General features: G+C 44.4%; 1 protein-coding gene and 1 long non-coding RNA gene across 7 annotated transcripts in view; one reads left to right on the plus strand and one right to left on the minus strand.

Moving 5' to 3' along the window:
* Window positions 1-242: 242 nt before the first annotated feature.
* On the minus strand, window positions 243-19,710 carry Inhba (inhibin subunit beta A). 3 transcript variants are annotated; one of them, XM_075970158.1, is made up of 3 exons: window positions 19,618-19,710; window positions 14,406-14,906; window positions 243-5,512 (listed from the first exon to the last, which is right to left on the minus strand). In XM_075970158.1, the coding sequence occupies exons 2-3, from the start codon at window positions 14,791-14,793 to the stop codon at window positions 4,626-4,628; spliced, it is 1,275 nt and encodes a 424-aa protein (XP_075826273.1). In that variant the 5' UTR covers window positions 14,794-14,906; window positions 19,618-19,710; the 3' UTR covers window positions 243-4,625. The 3 variants fall into 3 exon arrangements, with proteins under 3 accessions (XP_075826273.1, XP_075826272.1, XP_075826274.1); XM_075970157.1 differs by lacking the exon at window positions 19,618-19,710 and adding an exon at window positions 17,555-17,642; XM_075970159.1 differs by lacking the exon at window positions 19,618-19,710 and having other exon boundaries at window positions 14,406-15,055.
* LOC142848321 (uncharacterized) overlaps window positions 8,624-21,717 on the plus strand; it is a 236,152-nt gene continuing 223,058 nt past the window's right edge. For all 4 annotated transcript variants that reach the window (XR_012910401.1, XR_012910402.1, XR_012910399.1 and 1 more), the window contains exon 1: window positions 8,624-8,765. This is a non-coding gene — a long non-coding RNA (uncharacterized LOC142848321). The remainder of the gene's footprint in view (window positions 8,766-21,717) is intronic.

The following is a 21,717-nucleotide window of genomic DNA, read 5'->3' on the forward strand; positions in this document are numbered from 1 at the left end:
ACAATAATTAAATAAAAGCAAGATAAATATTGTAGCCTAGTGTTAGCTTCTGATGTGGCGGTATAGATAAATACTCCTCTACCTGACTTCTCTCAGTCAGCAGTTTGCCCTTAGTCCCATAAGCTACCCATTTCTCATCTCTGGAAAATTAGTAGAAACAAAATTACCACCTAGCAAATGTGGAGTGGTATGTATGACGGTTGATCTTGGAAAACAAGTAGACAAATAACAAGAATGAAAAATACATCCCAAACAGGTCTTTTTATTTAACATAAGGCCAAAGAAGCTATCAGGCATTGCTGAATACTGCCTACTAACTGTACAAAATATTGACTGCATGCCTCGCAAACACCAGAGTATCCGCTGGAATGGAATAGAAATAAATAACTTCTGGTATAAACACATGAAAACATATCCAACCGTTATCTCTTTAAACATATTGTAAATAAAAAATTACCAGTACTTCTACAAAATAAATATTAAGAAACCATTGACATAGTTGAAATTCACTCACATAAATTAACAACTTTAATTACATTAGCCAAACAGACATTGGTTAAAGAATCGCATACAGTATGCAAGAGAACTCACAAAATAAAAATAAAAAACAAACAAACACCAACCACATAACACAAAAGTTTTAGAACAAAACAGGTTTCAGATTATCTTGGCTTTCATAATTATATTTTTCTTTTAAAGAAAAATAGCAACCCATTGTCAATGCACTGTTTTTCAAAGCATTTAAATAGAGGGTAAAACCCACTGAAAATTAATACAGAAGAAATGATTCACTTTATGCATAAAAATAAATAATAATATAGCTGAGACATGTGATTCTGCTCTTGAAGATGTGAACAGCATCATAGCATTCATTATCTCTGAGCCATCCAATAACTTCTCCGTGTTACAGGGTTTACTTTAAACACATACAGTGTTCATCCCCAAACCTCCTGCCCACATCTACAAGTTTCACGTGTGCGGGCGTTGGGGGTAATTGAGTTTTTATCTATATTGAAAAGAGAAATTGCTAAAAGGCCCACAGGAAATCATATTTTTCAAGTGACCACAATCATTTAGATGTATATTTACTACAACTGAGGCATGTTTACTCTTTTTTTCTTAGTCACCTCTTGAGTTCAGTCCCGCAAATGTAAAACAATTTTGCTTATTCTGCCTTTCAGGAAGATGCAAGGCCTCTCTCCTTGACCATGGAGTGTGGAATCAATCTTAAATGAACATGGAATTGGTCGGTCTTCTAGGATAAGAAAATCCCAGTCATTGTGCTGGAATGTGGCTTATTTTAGGGGTGTGGGGGGGAGTGTCAATTAAGCTTACAAAGTATTTAATTTTCAAAGAGATGTTGAGCACAGATGCTCTTCATAACTTCTGGAATTCATGTGGGCAGATACTTCACAATTATCCTAGAGAAAGTGAGAAGACTAGATAGAGCCACTTTGATGCTAGGTCAAACACACCATGAAGAAACTAAGATGTTAGATGGTCAAAGCTTTTGATTTTTGGACTAAGCAGCTATGTAAAAGGACCAGTTGTTCACAAGACTTGGTGTTTTCTGAGAGTGCTAACAATAGCAAAATATCTAATGTGCTGAGAGATGTTAACAATTTAAATTCTATTGCAAGGCCATACCAATTTGATGAGCTCCGATGTGGTTTATTGGTATGTGACAACCACGTCACTTGATCCCCAATCATTACACTGTCCTGTGGAATTCATTTTGTTCCTAATTACTATGGTTACTAATCAAACCCGAGCTTACCCCCAATACATCTAGAATTTAAAGGACTTTAAAAGATTACAGATCCATCTCAGATGAATGAGAACTATAATTAGTAGTTTCATAAATCCTGCTTTTCCCATGGTCTAGATCAGCTCTGATATGGCACAGTAGACCTCTACTATGTCTATAGGTCCCAGTTTTAGCTCCAGTCCTAAGGAAACCGTTCAGAGGACCCTAAAGTTTTTTCATAAAAATTGGCAAAGTTGAACCTGGCCATCTACTTCCCCTCAATTTTCCTCACCATGCCATTTGTCCCCACATGCAAGATCTCCAAGGTCAATGGACCTTAATTATAATTCATTTCTTATGCAGTACATGCATTTCCTGCATAAAACAGGGAAGGCCCCTGGAACATAGTAAGTATGTTTGCCCAGTAACAAGACTAAAGTAGATTGCCTACATACAGCCTAATGTGATGGTGTATATTGACTTAGTATATAGAATATATATTGACTTAGTTTTTTTTTAAGAGTTAAACCTGCTTTTGTAAGATTTAATTTCTCACTTGTATTTCATTTTCCTACAATGACTTTAGTCTATGGACTGATTTAATGCTAAAAGTTTCAATGTTTTATAAAATACCAAGGAATATAGTTTTTCTCAATTAGAGATTTTCATTTTTATAAAGTTTTCAAACTTCCAACATGTCCGTAAAAATAAGGCTCTGCATTTTAAATACATAGATGTATAGTTTATCAGCTGTTTTAGGCAAGCAAAATAGTGGGCTAAATTAGAGACTTGGGTTTAAGCATGTATTTTGATATTTATAAGACAATCTTTTCAGTTTTGCCTCTGAAAAATACAAACTTAGGGGTCAATATTTTTGGCTGTAAAATAAAATATTAGAGATTTGTACAACTACCCTACTCCCTGGCTCCTAAGTGTTCTCGCTCTTATCTCCAACTGCCTTAAATACTTTCTTGAATATTTTATTATTTAAGTAGTAACAACACTATTTAAAAAAAAAAGAACTTTCATTCTAGCCTAGAGATATTTTTCCCCGAAAAGTTTCTAATTTAAGATTGATTCCAATAAATAATAAATATAAGTTGAAAAAACTCAGCCCACTGTTTTTATTAACATCCTGTTTTCCCCACAGGGGATAAGTTGTAGGGAGCAGGGGTGAGAAAGAGGGGGGATTTCATCTTGTACATTTAAAGAGGGCCTCGCTGGATATTCGCTGGGATTTTCAGGCTTTTTCCCATCCAAATATTTGAAATGTACCCACCTAATACAGAGTAAGAGCAAGAAAAATCTATCACTTATCCTTCTTAAAAATACTGTGTTTTGCACACAAACATTCATTGTTTTAAGAACATTTAAAAAAATGACAGCCTGAAGTGCTTAAAATGTGTATGGCCATGGTACAATACATGTATATATACACACAGGTATGCATATGCACAAGCAATGTATATATACACATACAAGCATGTAGTCTCATGAATTTGAACTTGATAATCCAACAGTGTACACTACTGTACATCCAGTATGAAATGTCCTGTTTCATGGATGTAAAAAAGAGTCAAAATCCAAACCTCTCAGGTCTCTTAAGCCTGAACACAATCCACCTGACTCAACCTTAACCCTCAAGCCCTGACTCATTGATGGCGAACAATATCAACCACAGACAGACTGTTTAAAGGCTCACACAAATGTCTTTGGTGTATGTGTCTATTTTTAAGGTACAAAATAATAATAATAATTATAATTATAATAATAAAAATAGCTATTTTGTGTGCTGTAGCAGTTCTTTTATAGCTCACATGAAGTGCAGCTCTTAAACCCCACCCCCACCCCCACCCAAAGAAAATACTTGTTAAATAAGGATTAGACAGGTCAAACACCATTGTAGTGCAAATAGTAAACGATAAAAAAACAACATTTACAAAATATAGAAATGTTTGAATCCAACAGATGGACAAACATATTCCTTTCAAGTATCTCTCCTTGAAGAAAATAAAAATTAATCAGGTTACTTCCAATACAAAAAAGTCTCTCTTTTTGTCCTCTTTCAGGTAAACAGTTTCAAACCTATTAGGTTGCATAGTTCTAAGATCATAAGCACCTTAACGAAATGTGACTTGGTATTCTTTCTTCCTTCATCTTTCACTCTTCCCATTCTTGTTCTCAATGCTTTTATGTTGATTTTGTCTTGTGGCAAAAGTGGTACAGAAAAGAAAATGTGACCACCTGCACAGAATTGTTCTTTTACCAGTATGTGTATGCATGTGGTGTGTGGAAATACCTCTGTGTGTGTGTGTGTGTGTGTGTGTGTGTGTGTGTGTGTGTGTGTGCCTGTGTGTGTGCACACACATATGTGTGCACACTGAAATACACAGAGATAGTGTCACATAAACATACTTATGACCTGGGTATCTGGGTGGGACTGGCCCTTTAAAACTCATGGCTTTCTAGACGTATTTGGGTTGTGCTAGCCCACATTACTGCAGAATAGACAAGTAGACTTCCAGGCTCGCAAGGGAACCGCAAGAGGCAGGAGAGAGGACAATACCCAGTTTGGATAAAACTGATGCAATCAGTTTGGTTTTGGAAGAAATGAGGGTACACCATTCTCTCTTTTCCTCCCAATCCCTGTTTCCTTCGCTGCTTCATCTCTGAGCCCTGGCTTAGGATATTTTCCACAACTTCCTTCATCTGTTTCATTAGGTTTTGTTTTCAGTTTAGTTTTTGTTTTTTTGTGGGTTTTTTTTTTATTTCTATTTTTCTGGTTGTTTTGTTTAATTCAGATATTTTATATTTTTCTTCATTTTGCCACTGTCTTCTCTGGACTGTCTAGATCCGTTTCCTCTGGGACCCGGCAGCTCTAGGAGCAGCCACACTCCTCCACAATCATGTTCTGGATGTCCTTTTTGATGATGTTCTGGCCATCATCATAATAGAGCATGGACATGGGTCTCAGCTTGGTGGGCACACAACATGACTTAAGGTTGGCAAAGGGGCTGTGACCCCTCATGCGGTAGTGGTTGATAACGGTTGAGTGAAAGGAGAGTGAGGACCCAGAGGTCCCTGCTATGTGGCTGGGGCACTCACCCTCACAATAGTTGGCATGATAGCCAGAGGGGGCAATGATCCAGTCATTCCAGCCAATGTCCTTGAAGCTGACGTAGAACTGTTTCTTACAGCAGATGTTGACCTTGCCGTCACACTCCAAGCCCCGCCTACGCCTGCGGTGAGGGTGGTCTTCTGACTGCCTAGCCTGCAGCATGAGGAAAGGTCTGTGTGATTGCTCCTTTTCCTCTTCCACCGCTCCATCACTTCCATCTTTCTTCTTCCCATCTCCATCCACTTCTTTCTTCTTCTTCTTCCCCAGGAGCACCAGGCTGGCACCACTCTCCTGGCACTGCTCACAAGCAATCCGCACATCCAGGGAGCTCTTCCCCTGGTCCAGCAGGCGCTGGATGCTGCTAGACACCGGAAAGATGTGCCAGGTACTCTTCCGAGCATCGACCACTTTCTCCGATAGCAACAGTTCACTCCTCTCCCCCTTTAAGCCCATTTCCTCGGCCTCTTCCCCCACGTCCAAGCTGCCCTGTGGATGCTTCTGCTGCTGAAACAGACGGATGGTGACTTTGGTCCTGGTTCGGTTGGCCTTGGGGACTTTCAGGAAGAGCCAGATTTCTGCACGCTCCACTACTGACAGGTCACTGCCTTCCTTGGAAATCTCAAAATGCAGTGTCTTCCTGGCTGTGCCTAAAGATGAAATGACACAAGAGAGAGAGGGGAAAAAACGCATGTTAGTTGAAAATTGCACATCTATCACTGACTTCAGGCATCTTTGCTATCTACTATCTCTCACAATGCTCGGTTATCAATTTACAGCCCACACGTGAGTTAAGTCTGTTTCCATGTGACCACTGAGTAGAAAGGGTTTTACAGTTTTGAAATGATTTAAGAAAAATAGCATTTTTTAATGTGTGGCGCTTACCTGAATTGTAAACTTCAGTGCCTGTAAATGCAGTTTTACTAGAACAGAGTCCCATGAATTTCTTTATTTGTTGCTTGTGACCATGTTTCACTTACACAGAGCTGGGCAGCTATGGGCGACGCCACTAACAGAGACAAGTGTGTGGGCCTTGCTCTGTCGTGAAGGAAGCCCTAGCTTCTGCACTGATTTCATTCGCTCCTGCATTTTAGTTTAATCTATGAGATGAGAATAATGTGATAACATTTGACCCAGGTTGGAAAGAATCGGATGGATTCACCTAGCTGAAAAGCCCTGGAAGTTTTGGCAAGTTGTGGCATTATTGTCCCACCAAAAAAAAAAGCCAAAAACTCTGTCCCCTGCAGCTATGTGTGTGTCCCTGGGGGCCAGACTCTCTGAGACCATGTCTTCTTCCTGTCAGCAGTCAGCACCCGGCCGACTTTGTCTGTCAACCTGTGCCCAGGTAGAGCAGCAGGGCTTTTACCAAACAACCTCCAAAGCTTTGCATGGGGCCTCTCTCAGTCATTTCTCTGTTAAGCAGTTAAAGAAATCTTCCCTAAAAGTGGGTCTTACTCCAGTTGAACCCTCTCTTGTGGCCTTCTGGTTTCAGTATCCAACAGACTCCCATGAGTTTGGACTCTGTGCCTCATATATGGCCCAGCTGTTTAACCCCTTGTGACTCTGAGCTCTCGACCCACCTGCAGCAGGGACACTGGCTGTTCCTGTGCCATCCCAGGCCAACCTAAACAATGGCTCTGCCCATCTGACCAGATGTCACTTTCCATTGCCTTCCTTCTCTTCACCTACGACCACCCTCGCGGCAGTTTAGTTTAGGAAACCAGCTGAGGTCACATCTGTCTTGTTCACTGCGGTGGTGTGATGATGTGCCGTAGAGGGTAGGAAGTTACTAAGTTACTAATTCACAAAAGGGGCCATATTAGCATTGAGTTGCCTTAAATTAGGAAAGCAACTCCTAACTCTGAATCCCTTATTTTTGCCTTTGTTCATTTAAAACGCACCAAATAAATACCAAAAATATACTTTCCTTTCTATCTGCTTTTCAAACAAAAACATACCCCAAACCACTCAGAGATCTACCTAGATGTAGGACCAGAACCTTGCTATTTCCTTCTCTTTTCACAGACACTTGTAGATTTATTACACAGTATCATTTATGATAAGAAACACGTGTCCAGACTAGAATTCTTTGATTGAAAATATATTTCCCTTCCCTTCCATATTGCTATCGGGAGGCATATAAAAGCCTGCTCTCTTTTACCTGACCATGTCCATGCTAACAGCTGTCTGCTATACATGGAGTACATGTACAATCTGGGAACAATCTTTGAGAGGTCTATCTTTGACATCACAGCTCCCAAGGATGGTCTCCATAGCTAACAGAAACCCAGCCATGCTCATCAATGGAGACCTTTAGATGTTTATGGTCCCATAAATTTCAGCACAGTCTCAAGTGCGCTACAGCAGAAGGCAAGCTTTCCTGTTCATGGTACACTGTAGATTCCAACCTCAACCTAACACACTGTACACTATGACTACAATAGCTTCACAAAGACAAGGGCCAGGAAGCACTGACTATAGACACGGAGAGCCCCTGGCAACTGCCTAGAAGTTTGCCAGGAAGATAGGGTAAGCAGAGACATTCCACTGAGTGACTTCCCATTTCTGTCAGGAGTCAAGATAAATAATTAATAGATTTTGATTCTATGGCATGTAAGAGCAGAGAACAGTGAGAAAGGGAAACGGGGTGGCAGTTTTTAAAGTGAATCCTATCACCTTTTGCTCAGGTTAAGTGGGTTTATTGTTGTTGTTTAATTTTATAAGAAAGCAAAAGACTCTAGGGAGCAAAATCTAGAATAGTTATTATAAAACTTCATAAGGGTGATAGGGCACATGAGGCATCCAGAAAGGTTGGGGTGAAGGAGGGATAGGGTCCAGGGGGTCTGGAAGAGCGCATGTTCCTCCACTGTAGGGGCACATCTGCTATTCCTCTGGAAAGTATCAACCACCTACCTAGCATCTTCCCTCCTGCCTCCAAGCAGCGCCCTTTCTGTAGTTCTGAACAATCCCGGGGGTCAGTCCACAGACAGGGAGAACAAAAGTAGCAGCTTAATTAGAGAAGCCCAGAGAGGCTGCCTTCTTCCTCTAGGAAACAGCTCCTGACTGGCAAAGTTCACTAGGTCTCAAGAAGGGCAATCCTCTCCCAAACCTCTTCTGTCCTCGACCACTTGGCATGGCTGTGAGGGGAAGGGGGCTGAGAGTCGTGCTGACCTGCTCCTACCGAGCTTCCCATAAACAGTTCTGGGCTGCCTGGAGATGTTGGGTAGGGGACAAGAGAGGATTAACTGGCGTGCTAGAACAAGTGACTGCGTGCAAATTGCTTTTTTATCCTGGTCAGCAAGGCTGAGACCATGCGCCCCTGTCAGACAGCCTGCAGGATGGCCCCTCGCTGCATGGGAACAAGTTTCTCATGCATGGGGTAGCTCCGCCCCTTCTTCACAGGCGCTGCACTGGGAAGCAAATGATTTAGTGTTCCTGCCAGAGGATCATACAAAGAGAGAGCTCATTAGAGGGGACTCAGGCTGTCAGGTGCTGCGGCATTCGACTCAGAGAGTCATCATCAAACGCCTTGCAGGCTGGTCTTGGCTGACAATTAACTGCAAGCCATTGCCTGTGTGTCACGGGGAGGCAAGGGTGCTGATTTACGCCGCGGTTTAATGAACCAGCCGCAAGCCTCGGCTCCTGTATTTGTTTCTACCCTAGGCTTGCTTCATTTCTCCCCCATATTTCTGACATTTGGATTTTCCCCTACTAATTGACATGCCTGTCCCCTCCTTCTCCTGGTGTCCATTTCTGGAACTGCTATTTGTGTGTTGCATGATATTTTATCAGGGGGAAAAAAAATAAAACTGAGATCCAATTTCATGAAAATGCTGTTGCCGTATGCCCAGGAGGACAGGGGGAGGAGAGAGTCAAGTCTTCCTCCGTCTACCTCATACGCAGGTACATTTTATAAGTTCTATTGTATTCTGACTTATTAAGCAGTGCATTTTTTTCTCTCTTTTACCTTAGCTTTCATTGCAGAAGGGTGTGGGGAGAGCGAGATGGATGGGAGCTGAAGCAGATTGACCGTTTATCAGACCTGTTGGTTTCAGAAATATATTACAACGCTCAAGCTCGTTACATAAGGATGAAAAATATAATCTACTACCTGAGAGAAATGGCTATATTGCAGTGATGCTTCCAGCAGGCCCCATGCTGAACATGTAATGATTTGGAAAAGGGAAGAAAGACAGCTAAGGCTGAGATGCTTAGGATCAATTTCCCATCCATTTCAGGCCTGACTTAAATATCTGGGGCTGTAAAATCCTGGAATAAGTGCCTTCCCCTAGTGCTGCGTAAGCAAGTACGGCCCTCGGGTGTACAGGTGTGTGCTGGGTTCCTCCACCAGGCCGCAGCTCCCCAGAGAGACCTGCTGGCTCGTTAACCTTTCATTAACAACCCCGGTAACGTTCTTTTCCTCCTCTGTGCTATTTTCTGTCCTGAGGCTTGTGAGCAAGGCTTGTATCACAGCCTGCTCTGTCTGAGTAATTCACTAAGAAAGTCCCACGCAAACCCATGTGGGTGATCCTACCTCATCACTTAAGCCCCTGGGAGCTTGGTGGACACACGGCAGAGCAGGAAAAAAAATGGGCAGAACATTCAGTAGGGGTAAATGCTGTCCCTTATAGGGAATACCTTTGAAATGCTGCCTGCTGGTAGGGCTGGGCAGAAAGGCAGTCTGTGTCAGCCTAAAGGAGGGGTGGGGGTTGTAGCAATTCTCTTTTGCTTTCAGGATTCTTCTCGAGCTTGGTCACAAAGGTATGCCAAGGCTTCAGTAAGCAGTCTGCTCGCTCTCTTCCACAACATTAGTATGGAAATGCCACGTGCACCAAAGTCCAGGTATCAGATTTGGAAGCATATGACTGAAAATTTCCAGTTAAATAGTCAATACACACAAAGTTTCAGCTCAGTTTAGCTTGGTTTTTCCTTGCCAACATCCTGAGTAAAATATGCTGCCCTTTTACACGTCGCTGTTCACGTGGAAAGCCTTGCCATTCACAGTGCACACTTAAGCTCAGCACGAGAGAAGCACAGTATGGCTGTAAATATGTGTAACTTTAACTTCCCATTCTTCTTCGAGCTTCCCTGTGCCTAGATCCAGCCCAGTGAGTGGTACAGGGGCCAGGGTCACAGACCTAGTGTCCTCAGAGGTACTAAGTCAGCCTCTGGATGGCTCCAGGGGTTTCTGCAAAAGGCATCAGGGAGGTCTGAGAGGTTACATCCCCCTGTCCTGCAATCGAGCATCTTGCCTACAGCAGGCGTGTTAGCTTGCTTGTACCAATTATGCCGTCTAACTTCTCAGCTTGCATAGCTCTCACTGGGATCATTTTTGAATTACTGTCAATCTTCAGGCCTGAGTAACTTATCCCCCATTGCCTCTCCCATTTGAATGACGATGAAAAGGGTTAAATGTTTGAGAGAAAAAAAAAGAGAGAGAAGTCTTAACTTCATGATATAAATAGAATAAAAAATTCTCAAGAGTCAAGCTGGAGAGTTTTTCCAGAGTTCCTGAAAACTTTTACACTTGTAAATGTGGACCTAGGAATCAGCCAGTCATGAAGAGTTCTGAGCTAAAGCGAAGAGATTGCGCTCAAGTGCGATATAGCAGAAGGGCCAAGACAAATAAGTGTTTTCATAAAAAGTGGGAAGGTACTCCTTCTCTCCCTGTGAAAACTCCCTCTCTCTCTCTCTCCTGACATCTCCCCATCCCCACTACAGTACACCCACTCCACAGGCAAAAACTAAAAAAAAAAAAAAGCCGGTGCTCATCTCTCTGCACATCTTTCCCCCACGGTTTCTCTCCACACTCTCAGCTGGGAAACAAATGCGCCCCCAGCAGCTGAACTCCATGTTCCTACCAGGCGTTAAGTAAATAGTCTTTTTTCTCTCTCTCCCTGTTAGAAGTCACTTGTCATTTGTCCCTTGTGAAAAGCACTGATAAGGTAGGCTAACTAGGAAGCGTAAGTGGGGGAGATGGAAGGTGTTTTTGTAAAACCCTGGAGACTGTATTAGGGAGCGCCTCTGCTCACATCAGTGTGGCTCATGATTCACACATCCCAAGCCCTGCTTTGTTTGTTTTTGAAATGTATCCCTCTTCTGTGGCCGATGGAGCTGTGGGATATTCATGTGAACCACGGCTTTCCTATTGCTGTGCCTCTGTCTTACTTAAGGTATTACAAGGAGTTGTGCACCTCCCAGTCCATAAAATCCTAACCCTGCAGGAAGATGGGATTGCAGGGAAAAAGTAATTGATAATCTTCCAGATTAGGGTGCTTCAAGCTGGGGCTTCGAGTAGGCACAAAACTGCCTTTTCCAGATTAGCAGATAGAGAGATGAAGGTTTAGGGATGCGCCCTCTGGTGGCCAATCTTTTCCAAAATTCAGATACGTGTGAAACCCTAAGAGGCTCAGTGAGGTGGAATTCACAAAACAGGTCACAGAAAGGCAGAGGCGGGGAGTGGAGCTGTGCGAGTTTACTCCATTTTCAGATGGATTTCTTGAGGTGTAGAAAAGTACACCCTGAGGAGCTCATGTCTAACTCAGATCTTCTGTCCCTGGTGTCCTCCAAGAGAGGCAAGGTATGCCGCGTTAGACAACACCTGGACAGTAGCTATTGATTGAGACTCAGTTTCTCTATCCTATGTAGGCTAATTGTGAAAATCAGCAGCTAGCCATGGCAGGATCTATGTAGACTCAATGGTAGGCTGTTACTGTACAACTACTATAATAAAGCAAAAATAGAAAAAAAATACAGTGTATCAGCCAAGACATCCTCTGATCTCAGTTTCATTGACAATAGAAGCCTTAGTTGCTTGCCTTTACTCATCCCTGCTGCCATTCCTTTGAAGAAAAGTGAGCACCGAGAGTTTGGGGCCAGTCATATGCTAACTTTGGGTGGCACTCTTGGGTGACATCTATAAAAATAAAATTTATTTATTGAAACAGACTTCAGAGAACTTGAGAGTGAATACCTGCTGCTTAGTCAAGGCAATCTAAATCAACTTCACAAATTTGAACTATTTCCCCCTTGAATACAGTAGGACAAATTCAGTTAAAAGATCAAGGTACTCTAGCTTTTGGAGTCTCTTTATTCTCATGGGTTTGCCACCTTTATCTAATAATCATGACTAAAGAGACCAAAGTAAAACACATATCCCATACCAAAAACCTTGATGTGAAAAGGCATGTCTATTGTGTGCTTACAGGTGACACTCATCAACCGCACTCTATGTTGTACAAATGGTTACAAAGAAAAGAGAAAAAGCATATGCCCTTTTCTGTTCTGGAAATATGTTAACGCACTACATAGGAAAGTAGAATTACTCCAAAAGGCACAAGACAGATCTTTGCGGTTCATTTTCATGCACTTGCTCTAACTGATCAGATGATACATAATGTTTCCTGCATCAGCAAAATGCTTACATCATATTCTACGCTACATAGAGAGTAGATGTCTATACTATGATCCTTACTTACATCTGTGAGGTTATATTAAATCAACTGGAAGCCAATGTGTGCTACTTCTCATAGGAGCGCTAAGCTACTGTAACCAATGCGCCATGTTCCTGGACTATAGGAGTTTCCACTTGTAGCTTTTACACTCAGTCAATGTGTGAGTCCAGGGAATCACCATTGTAAATAGTAGCTCATTTTCTCTCAAACTAAACAACAGAGAAGCAAAAATGACAAGATCTTATTTAACTGAGAGAGTCATTAGTATTGAGAAGGCCATAAGTAAGAAAGAGCTAAACGGTCCAATTCTTTGCCAAATCTCTTACTGCCAAATCATGAATTTTCTGTACAAGCTCAGCAAGTCAGAGAGAAGGCACCCACTGTGCAGTTAAACATGGTGGAAGTCAGATGTATATTTAGTCACATGACAGAGTTACAACCAAGTTAGTAGAAATTGTAACGGAGGCCATCATCAGTGAAGGTTGTCTATAAGAAAGTGTGAGGACCAGGATTAATCTTCTAAAACACAGAACCCATCCCAGATACACCACCCAATGTTTTAAAGATTTTCTTTCACCTTCCAACTATGAAAGTTGGAGAAAATTGAGTAGCAACCTGAAAAGTCCAATCTGTCTTTTTCCTCAATAAGGTTCAGAAAATAAAGTCACAATGACCAGGGTTTGGGGAGCTGTATCAAGAAGGAGCTGATAGGTAAGAAAGTAGGAAGGACCTGAGAGTTAACCTGTCTAGGAAGGGTAGCCTGGCTTCTCCCAAGTAGGAAGCCATCCAGCCAGCAGCCTGTGGAATCCCACCCTACCCAGCCCCCAAGGATGCCCAGGTCTTGCAAGGCTTTCTCGAAAATAGAACATCTGACTCAACAGGTTTTCAGGATTGGAAATTTTGAGTGTCGCCTTAATTGTTTATACTGCTGCGGTAAACTTTTAAACAAAATGCTGGGAGTCCCCGCACGTACTTCGCTAGCCATATGCTATACCACACAAAACAATGGCATTCCTTTCAAATGGCTTTGGCAAGGGATCCTATTCCTTAGCCTGGCATTTACCATGAAAGTGAAAAGGTATTATTAACTCAGCTGTATGCCAGCTCCCACAGTCGTACAGCCCTGCAGTGAGATCTGTGTGCTCCTGAAAGTCTGAGCAACCAGGGTCAAGGCTGGGGTCTCAGCTTTACACAGGTACTTTCTCTACATCAACAGGTTAGTGCGGCCCTGAGCCAATGGTTAGAATCTATTCAAGTTCTTCCTCTTAAGGCTTGAGTAGTTCGTCATAGTGTCTGAGAGTACATCGTCAAGGTTGCCTTCCTTGGCAAAAAGTTTTTAGTAACTTTACAAAGAATAAAACGGTGCTGGGGATGAGGTTCTTTGGCTTTGTGTTGCTGCTCTTGCTTTTTATTATTATTATTATTATCGTTGTTCTGTTTTTATCCAGAAAGCAAAAGTGTCACTGTCCCGAAAGTAATCACCAGTTTAATGGTAACTGCCCTGGGAGTTGTTCTTTGCTGTCTTGGGTGGGTTGTGCACAGAGGCAAGCTTTCCAGAGGTGAAAATGATTGTCACTAAGAAATATGCCCGAGTCTGGCTCCAATGTAGCCCCAGATCAGACATTTAAAGGAGATTTGTTTTCAGACAGTGGCTTCAGCGCTGTCTTTGCACCCGGCCCCCAGGCGCTCTCACTCCTACCCCAGAAGAACTTTGGCTGGGCTCCAGATGCTGCCTCTGCACCCCCAAACCCCCAAATGCCCTGCTTTCATCTGGCTGCTCAGATCTGGTTTCCTAGGCAGGGCAGCCAGGGAGCCCCAGGCAGACTGCCTTCCAGCTCCAGACTGGCCCAAGAGCTTCCTCTCTGGGTAACCGCTGAATTTATTTAGCAAGTGTAAGCTAGCCATCGCGGGGCAGGGCTCCCTGGCAAAGAAGTCCTCTCCCCCTCCTCTGCCTCTCAGGCGCCACCACCACCTACTAACTAATAACCTTCCCGGGCAGTCTCTAGCGGGAGGGAAAGAAGTTCCTGCTAGGACTGTCAACGAAATACATTTCCCTGCCCCCGCCCCCACCCCCAACGCCAGCACCCACCTGACTCGGCAAAGGTGATGATCTCCGAGGTCTGCTCCATGAGTTCATTCATTTCGGCCCTCCTGCCAATGTCGTCCTCTATCTCCACATACCCGTTCTCCCCCACTTTACCCACATGAAGCTTTCTGATCGCGTTGAGAAGCGCCGCCTTGGGCACCGGCTGGGTGACATCGGGTCTCTTCTTCAAGTGCAGCATGTTTAGGATGTGTTTCTTGACAGCCTCTACCATCTCTGGCTGAGAGTTAGGTCCATCCTTCGGAAGGGTGGCCAGCGCACAGGACGGGCAGTCCGGGGCTGTGCCGTGCCCCTCGGATCCTGGGGTGGGGGAACTCCTCACTATAATCCAGCAACTTGCCAACAGAAATCCTCTCAGCCAAAGCAAGGGCATCCTGGCAGCAAAAGTCGTGTGGTTGCCTTCTTTAAAGGCCCTGCTCTTCCTCCCCCCACCTCACGCACAGGTTTTTTGGACTTTTTTTTTTCTTCTCCTCTTCAGCAAATTCTCTGGAACAAGAGCAAAAAGTTTCCTGTGAAGTTTTCTTTGCAGGTTCCCTCTCTGAATGCAGTCAGGGCTGTAGGTTTGTGGCTGTCAGGGAGGAGAGTTCTGACTGTCTCCGAGTAAAAGAGAAGGAAGGAGGGAGGGAGAGAGAGGGAGGGAGGGAGAGAGGGAGGGAGGAAGGAAGAGACAGGGTGGGGGGGAGACAGAGACTGAGAGAGGATGGGAGGGAGAGAGACAGGGAGAAAGGAGAGAGGGGGAGAGAAGACAGAGGGAAAGGGGGAGAAAGAGAGGGAGAGAGCAAGGGAGGGGGAGGAAGAGGGGGAGGGGAGAGAGAGAGAGAGAGAGAGAGAGAGAGAGAGAGAGAGAGAGAGAGAGAGAGAGAGAGAGAGAGAGAGAGACGGATTGGCCCTAAGAGAGCGAGTGAATGGGAGAGGGAGGGCGTCTGTGAGTAAGAGCTGTGTGACTGGGGAGGAGGGACAGCCGTTTCTGACAGGCTGCCTGCCTTCTGCTCCTTGCTCCCTCACGCACACCTCTTTTCAAATCCTACCCTTCTCTGGGGGTGGGGGGTGACTCTTCAGTCCTTTCTACAATAAATGCTCCTAATTCGGTTCACTTTTGGTCTAGAAATTTCTTTCTTTTTCTTCTACTTTTTTTTCCTTCGTTTCATCTTTCTCTGCTCAATCCGGTTCACCTTCCTTCTTTGGAAGGGGAAACCCAAACAAACTAAATGCGCTGTTTCCATTCACTGAGATAACTTGATTGGAAAGTATGTCCCTGAAGTCCTCTCTCCCATGGCCTTTCACTACCCGGGAGCAGGCAAGCACCCACCTGGCCTTGAAGTGGGGCTGAGGGAAGTCCTCAGTAGATACAGGTCAGGGGACTGGGCCTGGGGCAGAGGGGCTGAGACAGCTGGTTGTTCTGCCTGACAGAATCCAGAAGCATTTCTTTCTGCCATTCATTCATATTTAAATGTCCAGGGTCCTCATGCCAGCAGGCAATCCGATGGGACCTGGAGCGCAGCAGAACTTTTGTCTGGGGTCATATAATACACTCTGCTTTTGCCAACTGGGCACCGCAGCAGGGCATTGGAAGCTCCCTTGGGCAAGCAGCATTTTACATGCCCTAGTCAGAGAAGAGGTACTCTCTTCTCTCTCTCTCTCTCTCTCTCTCTCTCTCTCTCTCTCTCTCTCTCTCTCTCTCTCCCTCCCTCCCTCCCTCCCTCCCTCCCTCCCTCCCTCCCTCCCTGCCCTTGATGCACACATCTCACAAATTATAGCCTACTGTCCCTTTTTCTGGCTTCACAGATAAAGCACAAAATTCATTTGGCCTTTCTCACATGTTCTTTCATAAAAAGAATATACTCTTACAATGTGAATAGCTGCCCTATGGGGAAAGAATCTCTGAAATATATCGACAAAATCCTTTTTATCTGGCATGTGCTGATTTTATTTTGTTTTCTGTGTGCCCACCCCCAGTCTTGACCATAGTATTCATGGCAGCCAGCTTAGCTGCTTCCTAATTCCCTTCAAAGTAACAACAGAGCTGAAATCATCAAGGATAACAGTGCTCACAGAACAAGACAAATGTGCATTTTCAAACAATGGCTTTCCGAGGCTTTTTTTTTTAAGTTCTGCACACCCCCTTTTCATTTTCTGTCTTATTGCTTTTATCTTGCAGAAGTATCTTTAAAGCATCCATCTGTTAAAGCTGTCCTTCCCTCTCAGTTTCTTCCCTACACATAAGCCCTCTTCGTTTCCGCAGATACACTCTGCTTCTACCTGATGAGTACCATGTTCGCAGCATTTTAGTCAAGCAAAGCAGGTCAGGAGGACAGAGTTAATAGGTGTCAGGACTAGAAGCATAAGGTCTACATCCAAGGAGAAGAGGTTGATAAAATCATGACACTAAGTTAAACTTCCAGTTCTGACAGGTAGCAACGCCTTCCTGAACCTTACGAATGCGACCTTTCTCAGAAAGTAACAAGGCACAAGACATTCTTGGTTACAAGCCCTCTGACACCTTTGCAGGGGTGGGAGGACTCTGAGTTCCAGAAACACTGAGGACTCTGCTGTTTTTGCTAAGACTGTCCATATTACCTAAAACTCTCATTTTTAGGAAGGGGGTTAAAGAATGGGGGTAGCAGGGGCATGGGAATTACAATGGTCCACTAAAACATCTTTGTGTTATAATAACGTCACCCACCTATTTGGAGTCTCAGATACAGAACCCGGAGCATTTTGTGGTGCAGTTAAGTTTTACAAGACAGACTAACATAGAGCTAAAAGTTTAATGACTCTAAACAACTCGAGAGTCCTAATAGTAGCATTTGGATAAGAGCAACTTATCAATGTTTGGATTCTCTCTGCATGTGAATATGTGTGTGTTCCCTGAATTTACTGTTTGCAAATGGAACTCTTAAAAATAGCTTTCTCTTTGGCATATGTACTTGTATATGTGTGCTGAGTGGGTTGTATAAACACATAATCTATTTGCATGCTCCAGGACTATTAAAAACAGTATTAACCTGCCTACACAATAGAAAACGATACAAATTACAATACCTACGAAGGTGCCAAAAAGTTGTAAAAGTCCCCTTAGCCATAGTGACTTTTAATGTGTAGAGAGCGCATAAGCAAGAATTTAAAAGCATTACCTTTCAGATCCCTTCTGGTTTGCCAGCCGGTTCTTGTATCATGAGGTCAGAGCTGTCTGAGCTCCTCTTCATGGCATTGGCACTGTGAAGTTTTATACTGTAGTACTTAGTCCTACACTCACACATTGGTACCTCTCAAAGAGGAGGGCTGGGGCTTTGTTTAGGATTGGTTAGAATCAGCATGACATCAGCAGATGACTAGTTTTTCCAGAGTGAGACATTTCATAATTCATTATCTATGGAAATCCCTCTTGGCTTCTGAGACACTACCTGGGTGATGTAGTGAGCAGGAAAGCCTGTGGCTAGAATTAGTCCACGCTTTACAAAAGAAAGGAGAGAGTCAAGCACGCGCACACCTCCACCTCCAAGACTGCCCCGTTCTGACTTCATCCTCCTCACCCTTCACGTCTTGTTCTATTCAGGTTCAGTTTCATGTCTGTACATAAAACATCTGCTCCTTCATAAAGCTCCCACTATTTGCACAGCACTTTCCTTTCCCGCAGCAAAGAAAAATTCTCAGTGTTCTTTATAGGAAGTCTAATTTTGTAATTATGATTAAAGTAGCCAGTTTCTTGAGGAAAACCTAGGAAAATCTGTATGTCCATGTGGTGATGGTCTCTCTGCCTTGCCTCACACTATTAATTTACACCTTGAAACTGAATGCCTGCTTCATGCATCATTCATCACCCCAGACTTGGGAAATGGTCCTTCTTTGCAAGTGAACTTCCTAACTAGAAAACAAAACAAAACTACACACACACACACACACACACAAAGAAAAAAAACATACATCGTTCTTTTAGGCTAGAACTTCAAGTCCTATAATTTATAAACATTATCAACATGAGTTTAATGAAAAGAAGTGAACTCTTCTTTGAAATAGAAGTAAAGTTAGTTTGGGCACTTTTCTTTTTTGGGGGGATCACCCTGGCAGGGAGATAAGAGAGGGAGGAACACCCCAATAAAGCACAGTGAAGACAGGCCATTGTGCTCAGGAAGGAGTACAGCCGAGGCACTGGCCAGGTTCACATGACAAGTTGGATAAAATGTGCAAAATTGGGAGCTAATGAAAGCCATATGACCAGATATGTTGTTTTGTGTGCCGGATTTAACATGCATAAAATAAACTTTTCACTGTGCCCACAAGCAAAATGTAGAGGCTCTGGTCTCCTGATGTGTAGTGGGGGAAGGTTCCTTTAGGACACCAGGAGCTGTCTGTGCAAGGGTATCTCTTGACTACAAAGTGTGGGTGCTAGCTCTGTGTGGGGGAGGAGGAGAGAGAGGAGCATTCTAAGAACTGCAGAACTGAAGTAGGAAATGAAGTTACAGGGAAAGCAAGGAATATGAGTGGCAAAGACAGAAAGAAAAGCAGAGATGCTCCATCCCATACCCACCCCAGGATGAACACAAACCCTTGGAAGAGAGACACTTCCATACTGTTTGATAAGAGGCTCTAAGCATCGAAACTCATCCCTTGCCTCACACACCATTTCAGGGAAAGCACCACTTACACCCCAATGTAGTGTGGGTGGCACAGGGAAGTGCCTCGATCAGACCCCAAACTCATTTAAACACAAGCCTCAGTGTTTCCATCTATAAAATGGGATCTATAATCTCAGGGTCAAAACTCAGTGGTCATAAAGAATGTTATCTCTGGTACATGTGTGTCGTGGGAATGTTCAGGACCCTGACTGCAGAGGCCACCTTACAGGGGTCACTCTGAGACCCTGTTGGCCTTTGACATCACGGGAAGTGCCCACCTGCTAAGTCAGTCTATCAGCTATGACATGACGTAGTAGCTGGATCCCCCAACCTCAGAGCTGGGAAAGTCTCCTCTCTTTCCGTGGAAATCAAGTTGGGGTGGTGAAGGAAGCAGGCAGGTTAAAATAGCTTCTGTGGAATATTCTGGGCTGGGGATCAGCGTTTCCCTGCTGAATTCCAGGGCCCAGGGCGTGCGCTGGTCAGCGCAGCTCTGAACCGGGTTGGTTTCTCTTTCACTTCCTGCCCCTCCCGCGAAGACTCCCTGCACCCAGGCCCTGTCCCTTCTCAGCCTGCCACCGTACCTTGAGCAGCACCTGCTGGTAGTTTCCAGGGATCACTCCCGAATGCGCAGCTCCAGCCCGGCTCGCGGGACGCCTGGACTCAGGGCCAAGCCGGTCCAAGCGGCCGCCTCTATTTTTACCCTGAACACCAGCAAGGGCAACTTCGTTTAAAAGCGCAGCCCTTGATTTTTCCCCCCCTTTTGGCAGCTAAAGAATTCAGGGAGGGGAAGGAAAAAAAAAATCACTGTTCAGTGAGTACAGCTGGGAATCTCTGATCCCAGCCCTCAGTGCCAGGGAATGTCAGGGACCAGGACCTGCAGTGGGGCTGGCGGTCTCCGGGCCGACCAAGGCGAGCGGCAGCACAGGCCTGGCGCCCGCAGACTGCCCCTTTCCCGAGTGTGGAGTTCGGTCCCACCGACTACCGCACTGGCAGAGTGGCCCGCTGCCACCGCGCTGCACCTAGCGGAGGCGTTCTGATTTACTGGCTATTTAACAAAGCTCCAACTCTAAGCTGGCCCTGTGCTCGCCTGGAGGAGCAGCCACTAGCGAACCCGGGGAGCAGCTTGCTGTGAGGAGGAGCCCGGAGGGAAACTGGTACCTTATTTTACTGTAATTGCAAAAGAAACGATGTGCCAGAGATTTATATTTAGAAGTTGTATGTTTCTACTTTTATGTAAATGGAGCAATTAGGGCCTGTCTTGTTTCTGCTAACTCGGATGCGTGAGCATTGCTGGGGAGCTGGTGTTTTCAATCACAATTAGCGAGCTGGTCAAGAAACAAAGTTCTTTTGAGGATAGAGCTCCTTTGTGCTGATAGGGAGACCTGCATTTCGGTGCTGGCCTGTGGCTTGGGGTGACACGTATCATAGGGACACAGCTAACTCTGGACTAGTGTGTTTGCCCTGAGCAGCAGCTGGGCCAGTATAAAGTTGGCAGAGATCAAGAAGTGAGAATATTCACTTTTTCTCTCCGGCAAACCGTATGTCCTCAAGCTTTCATCCAGACTATTAATCCTTCTCCCCTCGCTATTCCCGAATCGAGGAGCCAGACTTGGAAAGGGGGCCATTGTCCACGACTCTGTGGTTAGCGGCTGCTCATAGAATCTGTGATTTAGCCAAATATACCAAACAGGGGATATGGACACCCTTAGCAGGTGACTGAGAAGTATCCTCTGATTCAGCTGAATGACAGGAGGCTGGTGGTTCAGAGGCACGGACAAGCTGCTGACAACTCAGGGTGTTTGGTTTCCTTCCCATGAAAAATCTGTTTCCAAAAAAAAAAAAAAAAAAAAAAAATCATGATTTCTGCCTCATCCCCACTGGGAAAGTGAACATGAAACGTGACTCTGGAAATGAAAAGGGCTTTCTAGGTGTTCTCTGCAGCTGGGGGTTATTCTGGGTTTAAGAAGGAAACCCTTGCCTCCTTGTGAGCGGTCTCCCCTCCTCCAAGAGGCAGTTCAGCATCCGGAAAGAGGAGGAAGGATTCTGAGTGGGTATTTTCTGGGTAGACTGTGGGAGTCCCTGGTGAAGCATCTAATCCAATGGCTTCAGTAGAGTATGGGTTTGGCAGACCTATCTTGTTTCCTACCGACCACAGCCTGGAGCCAGTTTGGACCAAATGTTAGATACAAGGATTTGGGCCAGAAACAGAGCAGTGCTTTGCCGTCAAAATCAAAGGGGGGGGAGTATGGGGGAGTAGGGGGTGTTGTACTTCAAAACAGAGGTGGAAAAGGAAAGGGGAACATTAAAATTTCTCTGAAATGTATCAAAACGAACAAATCAGAAATAGTTACTCCCAAAACCCTATTTCCTAAAACTCACACTTTTCTCACAACTAACAGAATATCCCTCCAGGCCTCAGGCTACCTAAGAGGGCCTGCTCTCAAAGTATTGAAGATTGTTAACTCAACAGTGCACCCAGATGCTAGAGATAAAACGGGAAAAGAAAAAGAAGAAAAAAGTAAACTATTCTACTTCGTTCCAGAAGAGTGGTTCTCAGCAGAAACAGTTTTGCTCCCCGGGACATTTGACATTGTTTTCAACTGCCACAACCAGGAATGAGGTACCACTGGCATCTACTGAACAGAGGCCAAGGATACTGAGAACCTTCCCACAATGCACAG

The sequence above is a fragment of the Microtus pennsylvanicus genome, chromosome 4, assembly GCF_037038515.1.
Source record: "Microtus pennsylvanicus isolate mMicPen1 chromosome 4, mMicPen1.hap1, whole genome shotgun sequence".
NCBI classification, from domain to species: domain Eukaryota; kingdom Metazoa; phylum Chordata; class Mammalia; order Rodentia; family Cricetidae; genus Microtus; species Microtus pennsylvanicus.